Source organism: Solanum tuberosum, unplaced genomic scaffold (assembly GCF_000226075.1).
Source record: "Solanum tuberosum cultivar DM 1-3 516 R44 unplaced genomic scaffold, SolTub_3.0 scf00335, whole genome shotgun sequence".
In the NCBI taxonomy this organism is placed as follows: Eukaryota; Viridiplantae; Streptophyta; class Magnoliopsida; order Solanales; family Solanaceae; genus Solanum; species Solanum tuberosum.
This window is the reverse complement of record NW_006239280.1, coordinates 564388-585723: the sequence shown is the minus strand read 5'-3', so window position 1 is coordinate 585723 and position 21336 is coordinate 564388. Positions and strand designations below refer to the sequence as shown.

The 21336-nt window shown below is 35.2% G+C and overlaps 2 protein-coding genes across 2 annotated transcripts in view; one reads left to right on the top strand and one right to left on the bottom strand.

The window, feature by feature from the left end:
- Positions 1-7068, bottom strand: part of LOC102601335 (accelerated cell death 11-like) — an 8248-nt gene extending 1180 nt beyond the window's left edge. The window contains exons 1-3 of the mRNA XM_006361476.2: positions 6834-7068; positions 6497-6669; positions 6273-6418 (exon numbers count right to left, since the gene is read on the bottom strand). Of these exons, the coding sequence (XP_006361538.2) occupies positions 6273-6418; positions 6497-6669; positions 6834-7010 (496 nt within the window). The 5' untranslated portion in view covers positions 7011-7068. The remainder of the gene's footprint in view (positions 1-6272; positions 6419-6496; positions 6670-6833) is intronic.
- Positions 7069-17217: 10149 nt separating this feature from the next.
- On the top strand, positions 17218-18963 carry LOC102599437 (vegetative cell wall protein gp1-like). The gene has a single exon (XM_006361471.2). It carries the CDS (start codon positions 17332-17334, stop codon positions 18637-18639), a length of 1308 nt encoding a protein of 435 aa, XP_006361533.1. The 5' UTR covers positions 17218-17331; the 3' UTR covers positions 18640-18963.
- The last annotated feature ends 2373 nt before the right edge of the window (positions 18964-21336 follow it).

Sequence of the window (21336 nt, the reverse complement as noted above, 5' to 3'; positions counted from 1 at the left end):
TGACCAAGGCTCTTCCTAAGGGGAAATTTGAAGTTCTAAGGGCTAAGTTGGGAGTGTCCAAGAAAAATCTCAAGGAGGAGTGTTAGAAAATGAGATATTTCTAGATGGTTTTTGTTTAATGGTTCTTTTTAAATATTATGTTTAGTATGTAAAGGAAAGGCAGTCCTTGTTTTATGGAATGTGTTTTGTAAGAAAGACAATAGTGGTTGGATATGTATGGTCCTCTACTTACTTTGGAAAAGCTTGTGTAGATATATGTGTGTATGCTTTTTGAAATCTGATTATGAATGAGAAGAACTGCTGTTGAACCAAGTCCTTTCTTCTTGCTAGTTTCTAATACTAACAGTGGTATCAAGAGCCATTCTTCTTGAGGGATCTGTGAAGGCAAGAAAGCTAAGGTTTTTTCTCCAGTTCTTCTAAGGTGAGAGTTGAGCAACAGTAACATGGCATCTACCAACTTCTTGGGTGCAGGCCCTTCTATGTTTACAGGAGAAAATTATCACATATGGGTGATAAAGATGAAGGCTTATCTCAAAGCTCTTAGGGGTCTTTGGTTTGAAAATGAGTTATGATGGGATAAGTTATGTTGGGATAAGTTATGTTGAGATTAGTTAGGATGGGATAAGTTGTGTTGGGGATTTATTTTTTATTGAGTGTTTGGTTTGTTGTATTCAAAATAATAATTTTAAGAATAATTTGTTTGTTTACAAAAATGCCCTTCATTAATGTAAAAAGTGATATAACAAAAGGTTGAAAGAGACATTTTTGTCATTTACCTATTTTATCCCGGGATAAGTTATCCCGGGATTACTATACCACCCTAGGTTAGGGATAACTTATCCCGGTACTAATTATTAATCCCGGGATAAGTTATCCCGAATTTGCCAACCAAACAACAAAATAAGCGGTACTATAATTTAATCCCGGGACTATTTGGTATAATCCCTCACACCAAACGACCCCTTAGTCTATGGGAAACAATTGAAAGTGAAAATGATCCTCTTGCACTTGGACCAAATCCAACAGTTGCACAAATGAAGATTTATGAAGATGCAAAGTCAAGGAAACCCAAGGCTCTCACATGTCTTCATTCAGCACTTTCAGATGTGATTTTCACAAGAATAATGGTTTGTGAAACACCTAAAGAAGTATGGGAGAAGCTAAAAGATGAGTTCGATGGAAGTGATAGAGTGAAGACTGTCAAACTCAGAACTAATCAGCAAGTTGCAAACCCAAGATCAAGTATAAGAGATGAAGAAGTAGCATAAGTGGCATTTTAGGCACAACATAAAGGCAAACAGCCTATGAAGGACAATAGAAGGATGGAAGGAGATAAATTAGAAAAGGGAAAACCAAGGAAGGAATCTTCAAAGAGAGGGAAGTTTCCACCTTGCAGCCACTGTAAAAGAACCAATCATCAAGAAATGAGATAAAGTAGCAAAGGAAAAACCATGGAAGGAATCTTCAAAGAAAGGGAAGTTTCCACCTTGTAGCCACTATAAAAAAACCAATTACCAAGAAAAGATTGTTGGTTCAAAGGAAAGCCATCGATTCAGTGTAGATTCTGTAGAAAGATGGGTCATATTAAGAAAAATTACAGGGCCAGGCATAATCAACCACAACAAAACTATGTGCAGCAGGCAAATTTTGTTAAAAAGTTCGAAAATGAAGAAGAAAGCTTGTTTATAGCTTCTCATGTAGAAAACACAGCCAACAAATCCTCATGGTTCATAGATAGTGGATGTACGAGTCATATGTCACACAATGAGCTCTTGTTTCACACACTTGACAAGTCATTCAAAGCTAAAGTTAGGATGTGAAATAGTGAATTGGTTGATGCACATGGAAAGGGAAGTTTCCTTTCAGACTACACAAGGTACAAAATTAATACATGATGTGTTGTATGTTCCTTGTTTAGCATGTAACTTGTTAAGTGTGGCTTAAATGATGTCTAAAGGTCATTCCTTATTTTTTTAAGGGCAAACATTGTTTGATCCTTGACTCTGAAGATAGTTTGATTGTTAAAGTAGAAATGGTGGATAAAACTTTTCCTTTAGATGGGAGGTTTGATAGTGCAAATTTTATACGTAAGAATGAGTCATGGTTGTGGCACAAAAGATATGGTCATTTTAACTATGCTACTTTAAAGTCTATGTATGAAAAGGGCTTGACTAAAGATTTACCTGAAATTTCACTATCTAAAGAAGTTTGTGAGTCATGTCGGATGGGTAAGGTACACATAAAATTATTTCCTAAAAATGCTACCTGGAGGGCAACTGGAAAACTTGAACTAGTTCACACTGATGTGTGTGGACCTATGCAGACATCATCTTTGGGATACAATAAATACTTTGTGCTCTTTATTGATGACTTAACAAGGATGACTTGGGTGTATTTTCTGAGTAACAAGTCTCAAGTATTTTCAATTTTCAAAAAATTTAGAGCTTTTGCGAAAAGACAAAGTGGATATAAGCTAAAAGCTTTGAGGTCGGACAATGGTGGAGAATACACTTCAAATGAGTTCAATAAGTATTGTGAAGTTATGGGGATTGATCACAAGTTGACAGTAAACTATTCGCCCGAACAAAATGGAGTCTTGGAGAGGAAGAACAAAACAGTAGTTGAAATGGCTAGGTGTTTGTTGCTGGAAAAGAAACTGCCACAAAGCTTTTGGGCAGAAGCTATTCATACTTCAATGTATTTGTTGAATAGGCTGCCAACAAAATCTGTGGACGAAAAGACTCCTATTGAGGCATGGAGTGGAATACAGTCATCTGCCAAGCATCTAAAAGTTGTTGGTTCGATATGCTATTCTCATATTCCTTCTGTCAAAAGAAGCAAACTTGAACCAAAAGGTGAATTGGGGATCTTTATTGATTATTCATCACAAGCCAAGTCTTATAGAGTTTTCAACTTGCAAACAAAATGTATTTCAATCCGAAGAGATGTAGTCGTGGATGAGCATGCTTATTGAAACTGGGATAATGAGCAAATTGAGAAAGATAATGCAGTTTTTCAGAACTTGAGTCCGCTGCCTGAAATCCAATCATTTGGGTCTGAAACTCTGGAAGAAGACGAAGAATTAGATGGGGAATCCTCACTTGATTCGCCAATTTTGAATACAAGGTTCCTTTCCGAGATATATGAAAGTTGTAATGTTGCAATCTCGAAACCAAATAGCTATCAAGAAGCATCAAGACATGAAGTTTGGATTGAAGCTATAAAGGAGGAGATTGGTATGATAGAAAAGAATAATACTTGAGAGTTGGTTAATAAACCAAAAAACAAAAATGTGATCGGGGTGAAGTGGATTTATAGAACCAAACTTAATCCAGATAGCTCAGTTTATAAATACAAAGCGAGGCTTATTGTGAAAGGTTACGCGCAAGTTGCAGGTTTGGATTATGGAGACACGTTTGCACTTGTTGCACGACATGATACAATAAGGCTGCTATTTGCTTTGGCAGCTCAATCAAATTGGAAGTTGTATCATTTGGATGTAAAATTGGCATTCTTAAATGGACTGTTGCGGGGGGAGATCTATGTTGATCAACCAGAAGGCTTTCAAGTTACAGGAATAGAGGATAAAGTCTACTGACTTCATAAGGCATTGTATGAATTAAAGTAGGCTCCTTGAGCATGGTACAGTAAGACTGATGATCATCTCATTTATTGTGGCTTCAAGAGAAGTGAAAATGAAGCCACTTTATATGTGAATAAGGCTAAATGAGGAGATGTGTTTGTGGTGTCACTCTATGTTGATGATCTTCTGGTAACATGAATCAATGAAGCTATGGTGAATCAGTTCATGCAAGAAATGGAGACCAACTTTGACATGTCAGATTTGGGTAAAATGAGTTACTATCTGGAAATGGAGATTCATCAAGCTACTCATGGAATCTTCATTTCTCAAAGAAAATATGCATGGGATGTTCTTAAAAGGTTCAAGATGGAGAGGTGCAAGCCTGTACCAACCCCACTTGTTCACAATGAAAAGATTTCGAAGTTTGAAAGAGGTGACAGGCTGATCCAACAGTTTATAAAAGTTTGATTGGTAGTTTGCTGTATTTGACAGCAACAAAACCTGATCTCATGTTCGCAGCAAGTCTACTGTCGAGGTTTATGCAAGCTCCAAGTTAAGTTCATCTTGGTGTTGCTAAACGAACGTTGAGATATATCAAAGGAACTGCTGATTATGGTATTTCGTTTAAAAAGGAAGAGCAAGGACAATTGATGGGTTGTTTAGTTATTGATTGGGCAGGAAGCGTTGATGATATGAAAAACACTTCTGGATATGCTTTTACACTTGGTTAGACATGTTCTCATGGAATTCAAAGAAGCAAGAGGTGATAGCTGAATCTTCTACAGAAGCAGAATACATCGCCGCTGTTGGTGCAACTAATCAGGCTTTATGGTTAAGAAAGATTCTACGTAATCTGGAGCAAAATGACATTGAAGCTACTGTCATTAAGGTTGACAAGAAGTCAGCAATATCTATGGCCAAAAATCCAATGTAACATGGTCGTAGCAAGCATATAAATGTGAAGTTTCACGCTATCAGGCAAGCAGAGAAAGATAGTGAAGTTAAACTTGTTCATTGCAGCTCAGATCAGCAGATTGCAGACATCATGACCAAGGCTCTTCCTAAGGGAAAATTTGAAGTTCTAAGGGCTAAGTTGGGAGTGTCCAAGAAAAATCTCAAGGAGGAGTGTTAGAAAATGAGATATTTCTAGATGTTTTTTGTTTAATGGCTCTTTTTAAATATTATGTTTAGTATGTAAAGGGAAGGTAGTCCTTGTTTTATGGAATATGTTTTGTAAGAAAGTTAATAGTGGTTGGATATGCATGGTCCTCTACTTACTTTGGAAAAGCTTGTGTAGATATATGTGTGTATGTTTTTTGAAATTTGATTATGAATGAAAAGAACTGTTGTTGAACTAAGTCCTTTCTTCCTGTTAGTTTCTAATAGGGCTAACTCATCGGTGACCCCCTAAAGTTGACATCAATTTTCACTTAGATATCTTAACTAGACTTTGTTCTTTTAGACACCTCATGTAAGATCTTGATATGTCATTTTGACACTTTTTTTAAATTCAGCAAAAATATGATAGTGAGTGTGTTCCACTCGCGGATGATGTGTAAAGTGTCAAATTAAATGAGGACACTTGTCATTTTGTTCAAAATAATTCTTAAATAATAAACTATCAATTATAAATTAAAAAAAGATGGCCAATGAATCGATGACACGTGGCATATTTTTTTTCAAATAATAACAAAAAAAGGATTAAATCACCTTAAAAATCTTTAAGAGAAGCATCTCCCACCCCATCGTCTTCTCTGACGTTGGAGAAACAAGCACAGTAGCACACACCCCTTAATCTTCTATCATATACTCGAAATTTTCTCCTCTCTTTTACTTAAATATTGTTCAATCCTTCTATGGTATAACTTTAGTGAACTTGTGTAACTTAAATATTTTCAAATAAATGCAGCTCCACAAATTTTATTGCTAAAAAAAGAAAAAATCTCACCCCTACCCCCCCTCCAGCGCCAGCCCCACCACCCCACCCTCCCAAAAAAAAAATTAAGTTTATTTTTAAAAAATATTTTCAATTTCAATTTCAAAAATTATTTTCTACTCTCTAGTAAAAATAAAAGATATTTTCTCAAAAATAATTTTCATTTATAAATCAACTAAAAAATCTTTTCTGAAAAATCTTTTCTAATCACCAATCAAACATGAGAAAATAAGTCAAAAGTCTACTTGTTTTCTAGGCGTGGAAAACATTTTCCTTCATACCAAACACACCCTTAATGTTTTATCTTGTTTGTATATGGCGAGGACATGAATGACCGCATAGTATAACCAAGAAAAAATCTAACTATTAAATAAAATCGAAGGATATTTAATTTTGACCCATTCCCATATATATTAAATCTTGTTTTTGTCCGTTTAGATCATGAATAAAAATATCTAATTTAAATATTGTTTTTGTCCGTTTAGATCATGAATAGAAATATCTAATTTGAATCTTGTTTTTGTCCGTTTAGATCATGAATACAAATATCTAATTTAATTTTTTGACCATCCTTCATGGTTTGATTGATTTTTGTTTTCTTTTGGTGGGGAATGTAGGAGACATGTTTTATACCTAACTAGATTTTCATACTAATTTATACTCCTTTATTAATATATTAGACAAGTTACAAGCACTCATATATATTGTTTTGTTTTTTCAGTGGAAGGGTAAAATAATATTGTACGTACTAACCATCATCATGAATCAATGTTAAGAAGTCAGTTTTGTCCATCATAAATTCCATGGCAACATAGACAGCCATCTTAATGTTTTCCCCATGGTATGCCCCAAAAACCTCATCATAAGCTTTCTTAAGTGGAGGAACAAGAGAATCTCCCCTGTCAAATTAATCATATAATGACGTTAATATATATGCTTAATTATATTCCAAACAAGTTGTGGTCAGCTATACGTACTCTCTTGCAAGGATTTCCTGGAAAAAGACCCTTAGTAGATCTGATGCGCGCTTCATCCTGAGATGGAATCTTGTATGGCTGCTGTTTTCTCTTGCGAGACCATTTGTAATTTCATAATCTAACATAACCTCCACCGTGTTGTATTTCTGGTAAGCTTCTTCCATATCATTGGCCTACCACAATCGAAAATATTATTTATACTAGTAATAAGATCTGCGTGTACCCTATCTTTTTCATATCTTACTTTTTAGACTATACTGAGTTGTTATTGTTGTTCAATTCCCGAAGAAAATAAAAGGAAATTATATCCTTCCCTTTAAAAAGATAATTAAAATACCTTATTTTCGACTTCAACGGCAGCAAACTTGAATGCACCCTCAAGGGAGGTTACAAACTGAGCTCCGAGGCGGCAAATATGAACAACAAGCTGAAGGTTTACTGTAGGATTTTCTGATCTGACGTTGCTCTCAAGCTCTTCCATCACTTCCACTATACCTGTCATTGGAGTAGCCATTATTGGAGATGTTTGGTGTTTTTAACAAGTAAGTTAATTATATTGGTTTAATTTCACTCAAAAAATCACAAGTGTCATGTGTTGTTATATAACCAATTGTGGGGTGAGGTCCATCCCCATGTGACAATATAGGCATGTACCTACTGCATGCCTATAAGTTGTCATTGTGGACATAATTGATTCTTGGTGGCCAAGGATAAAATGTAGATGTGTGTGGCGGTCTTAGACTTCTACTAAGTATACGACGTTTGACAACTCGCTTACGAATCTTTCACGATATATTTTACAAGCTCAAGTAAACCTTTAATATTAGATGGCTAAGAGAATGAAGAAATTAAAGACACAAGAGAACTGCTTAAGATTAATGCTTTTGTATCAATTAACACTTGGAAGATTTGTTTGTTTTTGCTTGATTGATTTACAAATGAAAGTTCCTCTATATATACTATAAATTTAGGGGATAATAAATAAATAATAATTGTTAAATAAGTCCCTAGACAATTACAAATAGGTCCCTTTTCTAGAATACTCTACACAACTAGAATATTCCAATCCTTCCATAAAAAATCATCAAATTCTAAGGTTGTCCACAGGAATTTTCCAAGTATTTCTAGAACGCCTTCCACTATGAACTAGCATTCTTCCTATGTAAGCCCTCTACATGCATAGGCAACCTTGTTCCATGTGGCACTTACGTGACGCGTATGTGGCATGATGACGTGATGGGTTGTCACACTCTCCCCTGCCTGATGTTGCGACAACCATTGTGCGTTGTTGTTGCATAAACTCTCAGATCTTATCTTTGAATAGCCACAAGTCCTCATATCATTCCCATGTAGCTTCTTCCAATGATTTCCCCTTCCAATGGATGTGGAACACGACAATGTCTTTTTCTCTCTGTCTCCCTCAAAACTTGTAGTGGTTTTCAAAAACATTGGCCCCTCCTTCTTGAGCCCCTTCACGAGCTGTATAGCCGAAAATTGTGCTTGTCCTTCAATCTTTGGTACGTTAACTAGGGGCACCATACATAATCCTTCTTGCTCCATGACCAAGAGTTGTTGGAGGTAAAGATTGATCATCGTGTGACACTTTTGGAAGAACTCTTTCTCAAGATTGATCATTGTCCTCTGCACCTGTGTAGACCATAGCACGAGCGGGTTGTCCATTGACCGTGATGTCCACATGATAATGTGTGTCGTATTTTTTTGGCTTCTTTAATTGCTTCGTGATAGCTACACTTAGTCTAATCAGGCCCAACTATATCATTCTTGAACCTTGCCCTGATTCTTGTGCATCTTTTTCCTTCCATTCTCATAATATTGCACTAAGATTCTTCAGTTCAGGGCATCTTGCATAGTTGTGCGGCCCACCACATGTATAACAACCATTGTTTGTGCCTTCCTCTCAGTGTCGCTATAACATCTAAATTTCTTGCCATTAGATTTATAGGTGTCATGATACTTGGGATGCGGCTGTTGGTTCTTGCTTTTACCACGATCTCCCTCACCTTGGTCATAACTACATCTCATCTCTTCTACTCTACCTTTTTCATGCTTGTCATGCCTAAAGTCTGTCAAAGCTTCGACTTGTGTGATAACTTCATCAATAGTACTAACCTGCCGGTGTTCCAACTCTAATCCGTCTTGGACCAATTTCATAGGTCATTCATGAAGGGGAATAACATATCTTCATCTGTGAGATTGGGAATCTGAAGTGTAAGGATGGTGAACTTCTTCACATATGCTCATATGTTGTCTGTCTGCTTTAACTCTCGAAACTTATGTTTTGCCTCATATATGATGTTGTTGGGAAAGAAGGTCTTCTTGAACTCTTCTCGAAATCGCTCTAATGTGTTGATGGTGCAAAGCCTATTCCCTATCTCAGACTCTTTACAACTCCACCATAGCAAGACCATCTCTGAGAGGTACAATACGACATTGTTGATCTTGTTTTCATCACTCTTTACTTGTTGCACTGAAGTAATTCTCCAAATACCAAAGGAAATTCTCAACCTCTGGTGTGTCACGAATGCCTTTGAACATCGGTGGCTTGGGAGCCTCAATCTTGGCCTCCCTATCTCCATTGGACGTCGCAGATCCTCCAGCTTCAATTCCTCTCTTGAGCACTTCCATCTCAGGTTTCATGGTTTCAATTGTGCTCAATACATCCATGAGCCTCCAAGAAAGTGATGACTTCTTTTATCTCATATCATGCATGCTTACGCGCCTCCAACTTTTTTTGGATGTTGTCATTCTCCTCAAGGGTGAAGTCCTCAAGAGTCTTGAACTTGTCATCTATCGTGTTCAAGCGTCTGTCTAAAATCACCATAGCATGTCTTGTCGTGTCTGTTAGGGTTTTGTCCTGATTTTCTTACCTTATTTGAAGTTTATTTTTTCCTAAAAGAAAAGACAAAACATTACCATAAATGTTTTTACTTTTCCTGAAAGGAAAATATAATATTCTTCCATATTTGAGTTATTCTTTCCTTGGAAGAAAATTTTGGAACTCTATAAATTGAAGACCCCTCTTCTCATATCAAAAACATAAGATCATCCACAATGTAGTCAATAAAGAGTTTTGTTTATGGGGAGATTTTCCCTCAATAGTTTTAATATTTTCTTTCTATTAGTTTTTCATATGTAGGCCGATTGGCTAAACCATATAATAAATTTTGATTTTTTAGTATAAGTTTTTTTTAATCTGATTTATCAATTATATGATATGCAATTGTAAGCTTCCGCATGACGCCCTAATCACATTCATAACCCAACAGTGTCAACCCCCGCAATCCACTTCATTCCATGCATAACGTCTACGGGTTACTCCCCACATTCATCATCACTCACCTCAGTGGGTGAAAGTGAGATGTTAGCGTTTTGCTTGGTGTAGGTCTGTACAACAATTCCTCATTCTTTTTAAGATTCTTCCTCCCTTTTTGGTGTTTTATTCCACCATCCGGCCTGATATTGGTTGATAGTAGCACTAATGTCTCCCTCGTTTTTCATTCCATTAGTCTCAACCTTTGCTCTTATACCACTTTGTCATGGTCTTAGACTTCTACTAAGCACATCATGCGGCGCTTGACAACTCGCTCACGAATCTTTCATGATCTTCCAAGCTCGAATAAGTCTTTTAATACTAAATCGATAAGGGAATCAAGAAAGACACAAGAGAATTGCTTAAGAAGGCTTTTATATCTCTCAAACACTATTTGATTGTTTTTGCTTGATTGATTTACAAATGAATGTCCCTCTATATATACTACAAACTTAGGGACTAATATATAAATAATAATTGTTAAATAAGTACCTACATATTTGTAAATAGGTCCCTTTTCAAGAATATTCTACACAACTAGAATATTCCAAGGACCTTCCATGAAAATCTATGGAATTCTAAGGTCTTCCACGGGAACTCTTCATGTATTTCTAGAAACTTCTTCTATGAACTAGCATTCTTCCTATGTAAGCTCTCCACATGGGCAATCTTGTGCCATGTGGTGCTTATGTGGCATGATGCCATGGCAGATCGTCACATGTGGCTTCTTTTCTTTGCTTGGAGGCTGGAGACAATGTATTTTTCTACTAGAGTATATAATAAGTGAAAGTCCTTGGTACACATTTTAGTAAACATACACTGATGTATGACTGTGCATGTATATCATTTTTCCACTTGCTTTTCTATGTGTTTCACACATAATTCATGTGTAACTTTATTTTTTTCCTGCACACTTGTTCATTATTGGCAGATATATATATATGTTCTTTCTGCTGACTGATGAGTTCTTCATCTGCTTCGCTTTTTGGTTTTGATTTTTGTTCATAATTCTTCAAAAGCTGCTATACAACTTAGCTTTTTTTTCTTTGTCTTCTTTCCCCCTAATTTTCCCTCCAATTTTAGGTCCCCTTTTGCTTTAGGTCCATACCCATTAGTGAGAAGGAAAAATGCATCACCTTTCTGTTTGGTAATTTCAAAAGGTGGGAAAAGTTTTTCAAAAAGGAAAGAAATTTGCTATGTTGAAAATAGGCAACCGTCCAATTAATGCAAGAAGAAAAAATGACATGTTCCATTCCTATCATGAAAAGAATAGTATTCTCAAATCTTTATCCATTAGACAACGATGTAATGATCAGGACATTGCACAATCATATCCGCGTATCCGTCCTTTTTGTCCATTAGGCCTCTTGCCAAAGGCGACCCTAATTACCAAAAGCAATGAGTTTTCCACCTAAAAGTCCTTGTTTTGAGTTACTATTCCGCAATTTCCTTCTTGTTAGATATTGAAAGAACCTTATTCTTTCATATTATAAGTGACAACAAAATTTTATTCTGTTCTCACGGGTTCAAATTTAAAATTGATCTTTCAGTCTAAACGTCTACTGGATATATAGGAAACGATGCAGGCAAAAGATGTAAGGTAGTATTCATGCTTGTCATTAGCACAAAATGATCCTTTAATTTAATCTATAGTTGCAACATAGATTTCATATTCCTAAACTCTGTTGGAAGAAAACAATATGAGTAAAGCACACTAACTTTAATATAAGGGGGGTTATATATACCCAAAAAATATAAAAAAATCAGTACACCAAATTATATTAAAGTATGAAAATCTCTAGACGATTCAACTGCTATTTTCTTGGATTTCCTGATCACTATGGTAATCAGAGAGGTTAGTTCTCAATCCTGTTTATGAAGTCTTTGCAATTCAGGGCAACGTAAGTATATATGCTTCTTGAGTGTAGAAATTGAAGGCTTAAGTATGGGAGAGTTATGCTTTCTGAACTCCATTTTCATCTGTGTGACCGCCTATCACTTTCTCCAAACCACTGCAATCTTCTAGCCGTAGAACTTGTAAATGACAAAGGTAATCACAAACGACGTAAGGGAAGATATATATATATATCTGACTTTAACAACTTTTAGCCTGTGGAACATAACTAATTCACTAGGACCCTTCCATAGGCTAGTTAGTTGAGAAAGATTCTGCAGTGGCAATCTCTTCAACTTCCTTAATTGCTTAATTGTTGTCCACCTTGGACTGTGATGCCGTCAAATCCAAACACAGCCTTGACTGAAGTTCCTGTTACCTTAACTTCTTCAAGATTTGATTTTATTTGAATTAAATTAGGAGGAAGCAGGGGCGGATCTATTAAGGGGTGTGGGGGTGCCACGCCACCCCGAACTTCAGCGGAAACTCTATATATACATAGGTATATATATATAAAATATTTATATAAATATAAAGTGTGCCACCCAGAGAACAAAATTGACTTGTGGTGCCATGGTAGGAGGGCAACTTTAGAAGGCTGATGTTGCGGGTTCAAATTCCGTTTGTACCTATTTTTTTGAGAAATTTGTTGCAGACGTTTTTTTAAGAAAAAGGAAATTGCTGCACACGTTCTTTTAAGAAAAAATAGAGAACTAAAATTAATTTATATCAAAAATTGCTGCACACGTTCTTTTAAGAAAAAATAGAGAATTAAAATTAATTTATATCGAAAAGACGAATAATTTAATCAAATATAAAATTAATTTAATCGATAAGTTTATTTGGCACCCACGGACTCTAAATCCTGGATCCGCCACTAGGAGGAAGGAGTGAATCTTTCAAGTTAGGACACTCTGAGACCTCCAGTAAATTAGGGTAAGGACTTGAATCTTGCACCAGTAAAATCCAAGACTTTTAATTTAGAGCTCCCATACGTACCTGGAAGAATTTAGCTTTAACTTATTGTTATCCTGAAGCAATACAGTCTCTGTTTCAAGGCAGTGTATTACTCCATCAGGTAGTTTTTCAAGATGATTCGACATGAGTGAGATTGCTCCACATAAGCAGGTTAACATGAATGGCAATCCCCTGCATTCCTCAACAATTTTCTTCCCTATCTCTTCAAAACCAGGCGGCACCTTCAGATTCTCTTCAGCTTTTTGGGTGAACAATGTCCAAGGATCATCGCCTGAAAGGACATTGATTTGGATGACAGAGTACTATCTATACACATTCATCTGCCTTGTCGTGATTAAGATCTTGTAGTTGGGTTAAAGCTTGGTTCAGCACCCAAGCCTAGTTCATTTTGTCTTTCTCACTTTAGCATAGTTCGATATCACTAACACTTTTGCTCACCTATATTTTCTTCTACATATATTCTGGCATGGTTAAGCATGCATTTTTCCATTTTACGTTGTATTTCACTTTGCATAAAAGGGTCAAAATTACCCTCGAACTATTGAATTTGGACCATATATATATACCTTCCGTTTTATTTTGCTAGCAAAACTACCCCTGTCATTAACATAAGAGACCACATATTTCCTTCAACTTAACGGGTCCTCTTTGTGCTGATTTGACACCCAAAGTCGCAATCTAAATAGGATATGCCAGTCCACCTTTAATGTCCAACTTGGATCCATCAAGGTAGAGTGGCATATCCAGCTAGTTGGATCGTTACGTCGAGTGTCATATCAACACAAAGAAGGATCCGTTAAGTTGAAGGGAATTTTTGGTCCCTTATGGTAACGATAAGGGTACCAAAATTAAATAGAGAGTATTGATCCAAATTTAATCATTCGAAGATAGTTTTGACCCTTTTCTGTAAAAACAAAAATAAGGAGTAGTTATTTTTTTATTAGATTTGGTAATATATTTCTCTTTATTAAAACTTTCCAACTTTCTCTCTCTATAAAAAGAAACATAACCTTTTCAGCGAAAGAAACTAGTCACGACAAATTATCGCCACACCATGTATCCAATATCCTTGATTATTACCAAAATAAAAGTGTTCCCAAAAAATACTTTGGGATACAATTTAGGACAAACATATATCTGTCAGAAAGCCACTTAATGGTAAGGAAAGGAAATGAATCCATTTTTTGGTAAAAAATATATTTTTTCTTGGACAAGTGGCTACCATCCATTGCTGACCAAAAAAAAATATAAAAAAAAGAAGAGAAATTTGTCAGAATTCATTAGTTAATGAAAAGATGTCAACTCACTTGTGAATAAGTGGACGTCCAATTTGATTATTTATTTCACTTTTCGAACATTAAGAATCCTGTCCTTGTCATTTTCAGCATTAAGATGTCAACTTTAATTTATTTATTGCCTTGCATAGTACTTGAAAAATTACAGCCGCAAATTCAGTACTGTTTGTGTTCAAAATTCTTAAATAGGGCATCGGAAGAAAAGATAAGAAATACTTGGCCTTTTAAAAGTTATTTTTATTCACAATGATGTGTTTTTATCAAGTTTTATTGTTTATATTTTCACTTTTTCAATACCATGTGTCACTCTTTTTTTTTTTTTAAATCTTTATAGATCAACGATATATTTAACAGCACAAACTTTAAAATACTTTTAGTATGCGCCTAAAATATTACTGGCCGGAGCAAGAAGTTAAGGCTAGTTCCAGATGAATTCTTCCAAGGTATGAGAGCTCTTAAAAGTCTTAATTTACCCTATTCAACTCAGCACTTGTCATTTTCTAGAGCGTTGGCCACTGTCCACTGGAGTGAAGTTGGAAGCATTTCTAAATTGAGGCAAGAAGTAGCCCACAAAGCAGAAAAGGTTATGCGGGAATTTGAGCACTCAATATTCTACAAGAATACCATGCAAATTTTGATGGCGTGAAATCTCTTTATGTACACCAGTGTGCTAACATTGCCCAATTGATAAAGTTGGGAAATGGATTTCCAAATCAACCTGTGTTTACTCAATTAATAATATGTTTTTAGTATGCTTTTATTTGTCATATGATAAGCTTGCACTAATCAAATGGATTTTTGCAAAAAGTCAAGATTTTGGAGGTGGGAGAGTGTCTTAATTTAACTCAAAGAAGTTGATGCAAAACGGAAGCTGTATTTTCTTTTTTGAACCAAGAAAATCTCCCATGTCTCACTGATTTCTACACTCGAGATTTTGTTCCCCTGAATTGCAAAGGCTGCTGCATTTCCCAAGATTGAGAACAGTGTCCAACTAATTCCAGATCAGAATCAACTCAAGTGTCTCGAAACATTTTGAAATTCTGCTGTGTTAAAAAAATTATGCAACAACACTTTGAAGCAACATTTCTGCAACTGATACCAGATGCAATATGGGGGTTCATTTAAATTAATTGGTTGTTTTTGTTGCCTGGTTCGCGATACTTGAGTTACATATATTATTTGGTGCGCTGATCAAATGACACCAAATTAGACACAAGAAGGGGCTCTTCAAATTAACTAACAAGATGAAACAGCTTCACAAACTATATATGTTCCAAAGTAGTTAGTTACTTTGACTTGACAATTGAGAAACTGTAAAATAAACTAGACAGTACGCAAGCGAAAATCATTCCGACACAAAAGAATGTAAAAGTCACCACCTATACTCCTGTAGGATTTCAACCAAATCCCTTTACAGCAATCCTAGACTGTTGATATATGTACCCTTTCAAGCTATCCCACTACTACACATACAGGGGTTTTCCACCATGAATCAACAGGAAAAACATGATTTTCCCACCCATTAAACAAACGCATGGTGGAAAATAGATTCTCACTAAAATACTAGAGAGCTTTCTAATTTTTTCGTGTGTAGACAGACACCACTATTTTTTCTTTTTCTCACTGATTCAATCAAAATACATGTGGGAATAGTAATATTTTTCAGCAGAAAATTTTAGTAAGAAAATAATGATTTTTTTTAAATAGTGTCCTTAAGTTGAAACAAGAACAACTATGACAAGTGACTACCATCCATTGCTAACCAATTGACAAAATTTGTTTATGAAAAAAATATAAAAAGGAATTTTATTTTTTGGTCAGATTACATTAGTTAATGTAAAGATGTCAACGCACTTATAAATGATTCATGACATCCAATTTGATCATATTTGTTTTCACTTTTCGAACATTAAGAGAATCTTGTCCTGGTCAATTACACTCTCAACTTTTATTATTCTCTTTATTTATTGCCTTACATAGTACTTCATAGATAACAGCCGCAAATTCAGTATTGTTTGTGTTTTAAAAAAAATTCTTAAATAGGACATTGGGGCAGATAATAATAAGAAATACTTGGCCTTTTTAAGTTCTTTTTTTTTCTTTTTTGTAATTTTAAACAAGAAATGGAATAAATATAAAACCTGGAAAATGTGAATATCAGATAGGCAATGTCGATCACTTCCTATTTTGCATATTATGTAGCAACTTATAGTGTACACTTTCTCTTTTTCACTTTGATGTGTCACTCTTTTTCTTTTTGAGTTTGTATAGATCACAAAAATGTCATAATATATTTAACACCTATTTTTTTTGTTTAGTTCGATCGTGGAATTCCTTTTTAAGTGTGTGACTTTTTATAATTGATCTTATTGATACTACAGAGAATGGGTCTGTCATCTTGAGATAGATATGGTTCTACTTCATCATATATTTGGAACACGAAATAGATTAAGAAATATTTAACTATGATCGATTCGTACTTAATAATCAGACTCTGTCCGGGCACAAGCTCTATGTGCCTAAATAGTTTTTTCTCTCTCTTAAACTTTGTGTCAAGTCTAACTCCGCTATATATAAAATGAAACAATGAGTATTATATTAATACATTAATTAAAATCATTTCCTCTATATATGAATGGTAATGAATGGAACGAATCACAAATAGCACTTTTTAAAATAACGTACACCAATAAGTATTGGCTTTTTTCAAACAGAGAATAAGTTGAAAGATCTGTTTATGTGCTTTAAAATATTCATGTACCCCTCAAACTATTCCCAGAATTGCAACTGTACGACCATAACTCATGGTTGTGATCATTTTTGGTTTTTTAACGATAGTAGTTGTAGCGATTATCGCCTTTAATTTGTATTTGGAGGGCATAGATGCCAATCGATGTACGAGAATGGCTTTTATTATTGGAAAACAGCTCTAAACACACTAACAAATTGATGGAGTTGAAATGCAGTGAATTTCACTCATATTTCACTTTTACTATAAGGTGGTCCCCTTGCTAATTTGCTATTATGCCAATGAAATCTCCTTTTTGTTTATATATGAGAATTGCTTGGTGATGTTTTGCATCTGATGCTTGCTTATTACTTTTGTGAAATGAAAATTTATGTCTCTTGTGAATCTGATGCCTTTCTTTCCCTGTCATCTTCTTTCATGTGTTTCTGTTATCTAAATGTCTATTTGAAGACTTACACTTTTCTTGGACTATAAATAAGAGTAACATATTTGAGTTATTTCATTGTGAAACAATTTGGGTGAGTTTTAGTTTTCCACAAGTAGTAATAAAATAATTATATTTCAAGACTTTTACTATACTGTCTATCAATGGCTAGCCAACAACCACCTCGTCCATTGTTCCGTTTTGCTTCCATGGTCCGTCCTGCTGCACAACCTGCACAACCTCCTCCAGCTTCTGCTCCACCAGCACCATCCCCACAACCGATGTTTCGACCTACCACCCCATTTAGGCCTGCCTCACCAGCAGTTACTGCTCGTCAGCCCCCTCAACCTCCAGTGCCTACTGCTCCTCCTGTTGCAGTAGTTACTGCACCTCCTGTTGCAGTAGTTACTGCACCACCGCAACCACAAGTGTCAGTCCCAGGTAGCCCCATTTCACCACGGAGGCGTCAACCTGCGGCAACTTCACCACCAAGATCACCTGTTGCTCCTCCTCAATCTGTTGTTTCGCCACCAAAGGCTCCTTCACCACGTTCTCCAGTAGCAGCACAACCACAACGTGCTGCCACTGAGGTCCCTAAATCTCCTGTCATTAGAGCCTCTCCCGTCATTAGAGCCACCACGTCAGTGCCACAATCCCCATTCAAGCCATTAGCTTCTAATGTAACAACAGAGAGCGCTCCAACTAGAACTCCGTATTCTTCATTTCCGCCATCTCCAAAAACAAAATTGCCAGATTCTATCCAAACTCTCATCAATCAATCATCACCATCAAAAGCCCCCCCACCATCTCAAAATGTCTTCCAGCCTAATTTAGTGAAATCCCAGACTTACTCTCCTCAAACTAAGCCTGCAGTTTCTCACCCTCCATCCCCACTAAAGCTTCCCCCATCTCAACTTGAGCTTGAGTCCAAGATTCCTTCACAAGTTGATCAGAAATCTGTTGTGGTCCATGAAACCACGAGGGCTAACACTAATGGTCATCATGTCCTGCAGACTGCTAGAAATGGAAACACAGTGGAAAGTTGGAAACAAGAAACAGTTAAAAAAGATAAAGGGGTTCAGAAGAAGAAGGTGTCTAATTCGGATGCTACAGATGACTTTGGAACGAGTGTGCTAACTCTAGCTGGTGAAAACAAGGGAGCCATAATGGAGTTAAGCCCTTCAAGGAAGACATACAGCCCTCAGAGCCTTCAAAAGAAAGGAAGCCCAAAGTCTTGGAATAGTGAGGATGATGGAGAGAAATCAGGGAATGAAAGTGGAAGGAAGGGAGATAAAATGCAAAATAAGTCCCTTCCTATGACTGCATTCATGAACAGCAACGTCCAAGGTATCAACAACTCCATTCTCCACAATGCTTCTTGCACTCACCATGATCCTGGTGTCCACCTTGTTTTTTCAAGAAAGACAAATGGTAGTAATGGCCTCCACATCAAGGGCAGCCAAAAGATCTAAAATCATCATCATCTTTTTTTTCTCATGGAGGGTCCTTTGTTTCTTTTAATATTTGAGAGAATAAATTGAGTGGTACGTCGAAAAGGACATGGATTCTGATTCTTCATGCATGGCTGCAATCCACTTCTCATGCACAAGGACCATCCTTTGGTAGGACAGAGAGATTCTATGCACAATGTTTCCATAATAAAGCTTTCTTATTGTATTGAGCATCTTCTATTCTATCTATATAATTTGTAAGTCTAATACAGAATTCGTAATTGTCTTATCATGATTTCAAATGTATTTGTACAATATTGAATACCATGTCTGAGTTTGGTTTTAGTATAGTTGCCATCAGAATTTGAGAGTTGTTCTTAATGCAACCTACAGTTTTTTTTTTTATCAAGATTACTACGAATGAGGAGATCAGTAGTTCAGATGCCTATTCTGCTCGTACATTTATTCCCATCGTATTTGGTTCACTGAAACAGAATTGCTTCTATCAAAAGCAGCTGTTTTGATTCGTAAGTTTGGGACCATTTGACATGGCCAGAATAATAAAATGTTTTTTCACTACAACACCCTCTCGAATATTACCTAGTTGATCACTAAAACCTTGGACATTTAAGGTTCAAATTCCAATCGCTGAAAGTATGTCAGACACCACTATTAAATTAAATAGTTAAGGTGCGCGCAAGCATTACTAAAACTGAAAGTATGCACAATTACATAGTTAAGGTGCGTCCACACAAACATTAGAAAAACTATATACAATTAAGCATGAAGATCATCAATTACATAGTTATGGACAAACGTTCACGTACGATTACAAATATGATATAAAAAGAAGATTCCAATTATTACCTCTGCAAAAAGTTGAAGGGAGTGGAGTGGAGGAAACGGTGACTGGCCGCCGGCCGGCAATTGATTTTGGGGATATTTGGTTGATTGATTTGGGGCTTGGGAATCAAGAATGGGCCTAATAGTGTGTTTTGGTTAAATTTTGAGTTGTTCTTACCGGCCCAAGTACACACTAATTTGCGAGTCAAAATATTCTCATCTATAACTTAAAATTTTGTAACGTATAAGTTTAGAGAAATTTTGTTCTTGTTCCACATAAGTTTTAAGGCATATTTTGTGGGTTCTGAACTAAATATATTCCTCTAGCAGCATATTTTCTGTAGAAATTAAGCAATAGAACTTGTTATGAAGTATAAAACATAATTAGTATTGTATTAATGAAAAAAAATATAAACTTATGTCTTGTAAATATTGTTATTTTTTAAAAAGTATTTACATACATTTTTTGTTACTTAAGAGTATCTGGAGAACAAAAATTATAATGATTCAAGCCACATAAATTGTGTTTTTCACCGTAAAATCTTTTGAGGATGTGAGTTTCACGAGTAAATGTTGTGCAAGGTTTGGAGAAGACGAGACTATAAATAAGCTTGGTATCATGAAAGAGCTATTGGCTTCACCTATAAAAAAGTACTTGGTCTATTTCTTTTTTGTATACATCAATATATACATATCTTGGAGAATAAGACTCCAAAATTATCATTGTTAAAGGACTCCTAATTTGAAAATAATTATACAACTTTTAAAAGTTAATTCCTAACAATCAATAAATATGTACAAATGGTCTTTCATTCAAACTCCTAAATGACATTATCATTACACTAGGTAGCCTTTTTTCTTAGAGATGTTAATTGGAATATAGATAACCTTATGTAAATTAAAGTAGTTAAAAAATAAATAGAAGCTTACAAATACAAATCTTTCTAGAGTTCAAACCGCTACAAACAAAATTCCATATTGTGTCAAAAAATTCGCAACTTAACAAATTAAAATTGCTAAAATTCAGGAGATTAATTATATGAGTGAAAGTCCAAAATAATATACTACTATAATACAAAATTTATACAAGACAGACTCTGGACACTATCTTGATTTGGATTATACCATTCTACATTTATATTGGGAAAGGGTTCGAAATATATTCGAATTTTTATTGAAATTGCTGTAACAATCTCAAACTTTATGAAGGACCTATTACTCCATGCATTATTTAATAGTGTATTTTAAAGATATATAGGTGCTTACGTAGACATAATAAATATTGCATCATTATAAATAATAATTTGTTTAGCTGGGCAGTTATATATCTTTAAAATACACTATTAAATAGTGCAGGGAGTAATAGGTCCTTCATAAAGTTTGAGATTGTTACAGCAATTTCAATAAAAATTCGAATATATTTCGAACCCTTTCCCAATATAAATGTAGAATGTCATAGGTCATGTCCAAAAATTGGGATTGATACAAAAATTTCAGTCAAAGCATATATTTCAAACTTTTTTCCCCTCATTTAACTATGGCAACTTGACATGGTCCAGTCAGGAAAACCTTTATATTTGTGGGATCTAGCTCCTCTCCATTTTCCCCAAGTTCCTACTTAGATGTATGACACATATGTTACTTAACTATTAAAGGTCTAGATTAATTATTTTCTTAATCAAAGAAGTATACTAATTAACGATGATTAAAAAAGATATTTAAGATTCCCAACTTTAGTAAGAAAATATTCATTTTCCAATTTTTTGAGAAAAAATGGATTTACTTCAATTAAATAGCATTAATCTTTTGATATAAAAAGAGTTCTTCTATAGTTTAACTCACGATAAAAAATATATACATTTTTTTTAAAAAAAA

Excerpts from the sequence above, each read along its gene's own strand:
- LOC102599437 (XM_006361471.2), top strand. The coding sequence starts at position 17,332 with ATGGCTAGCCAACAACCACCTCGTCCATTGTTCCGTTTTGCTTCCATG.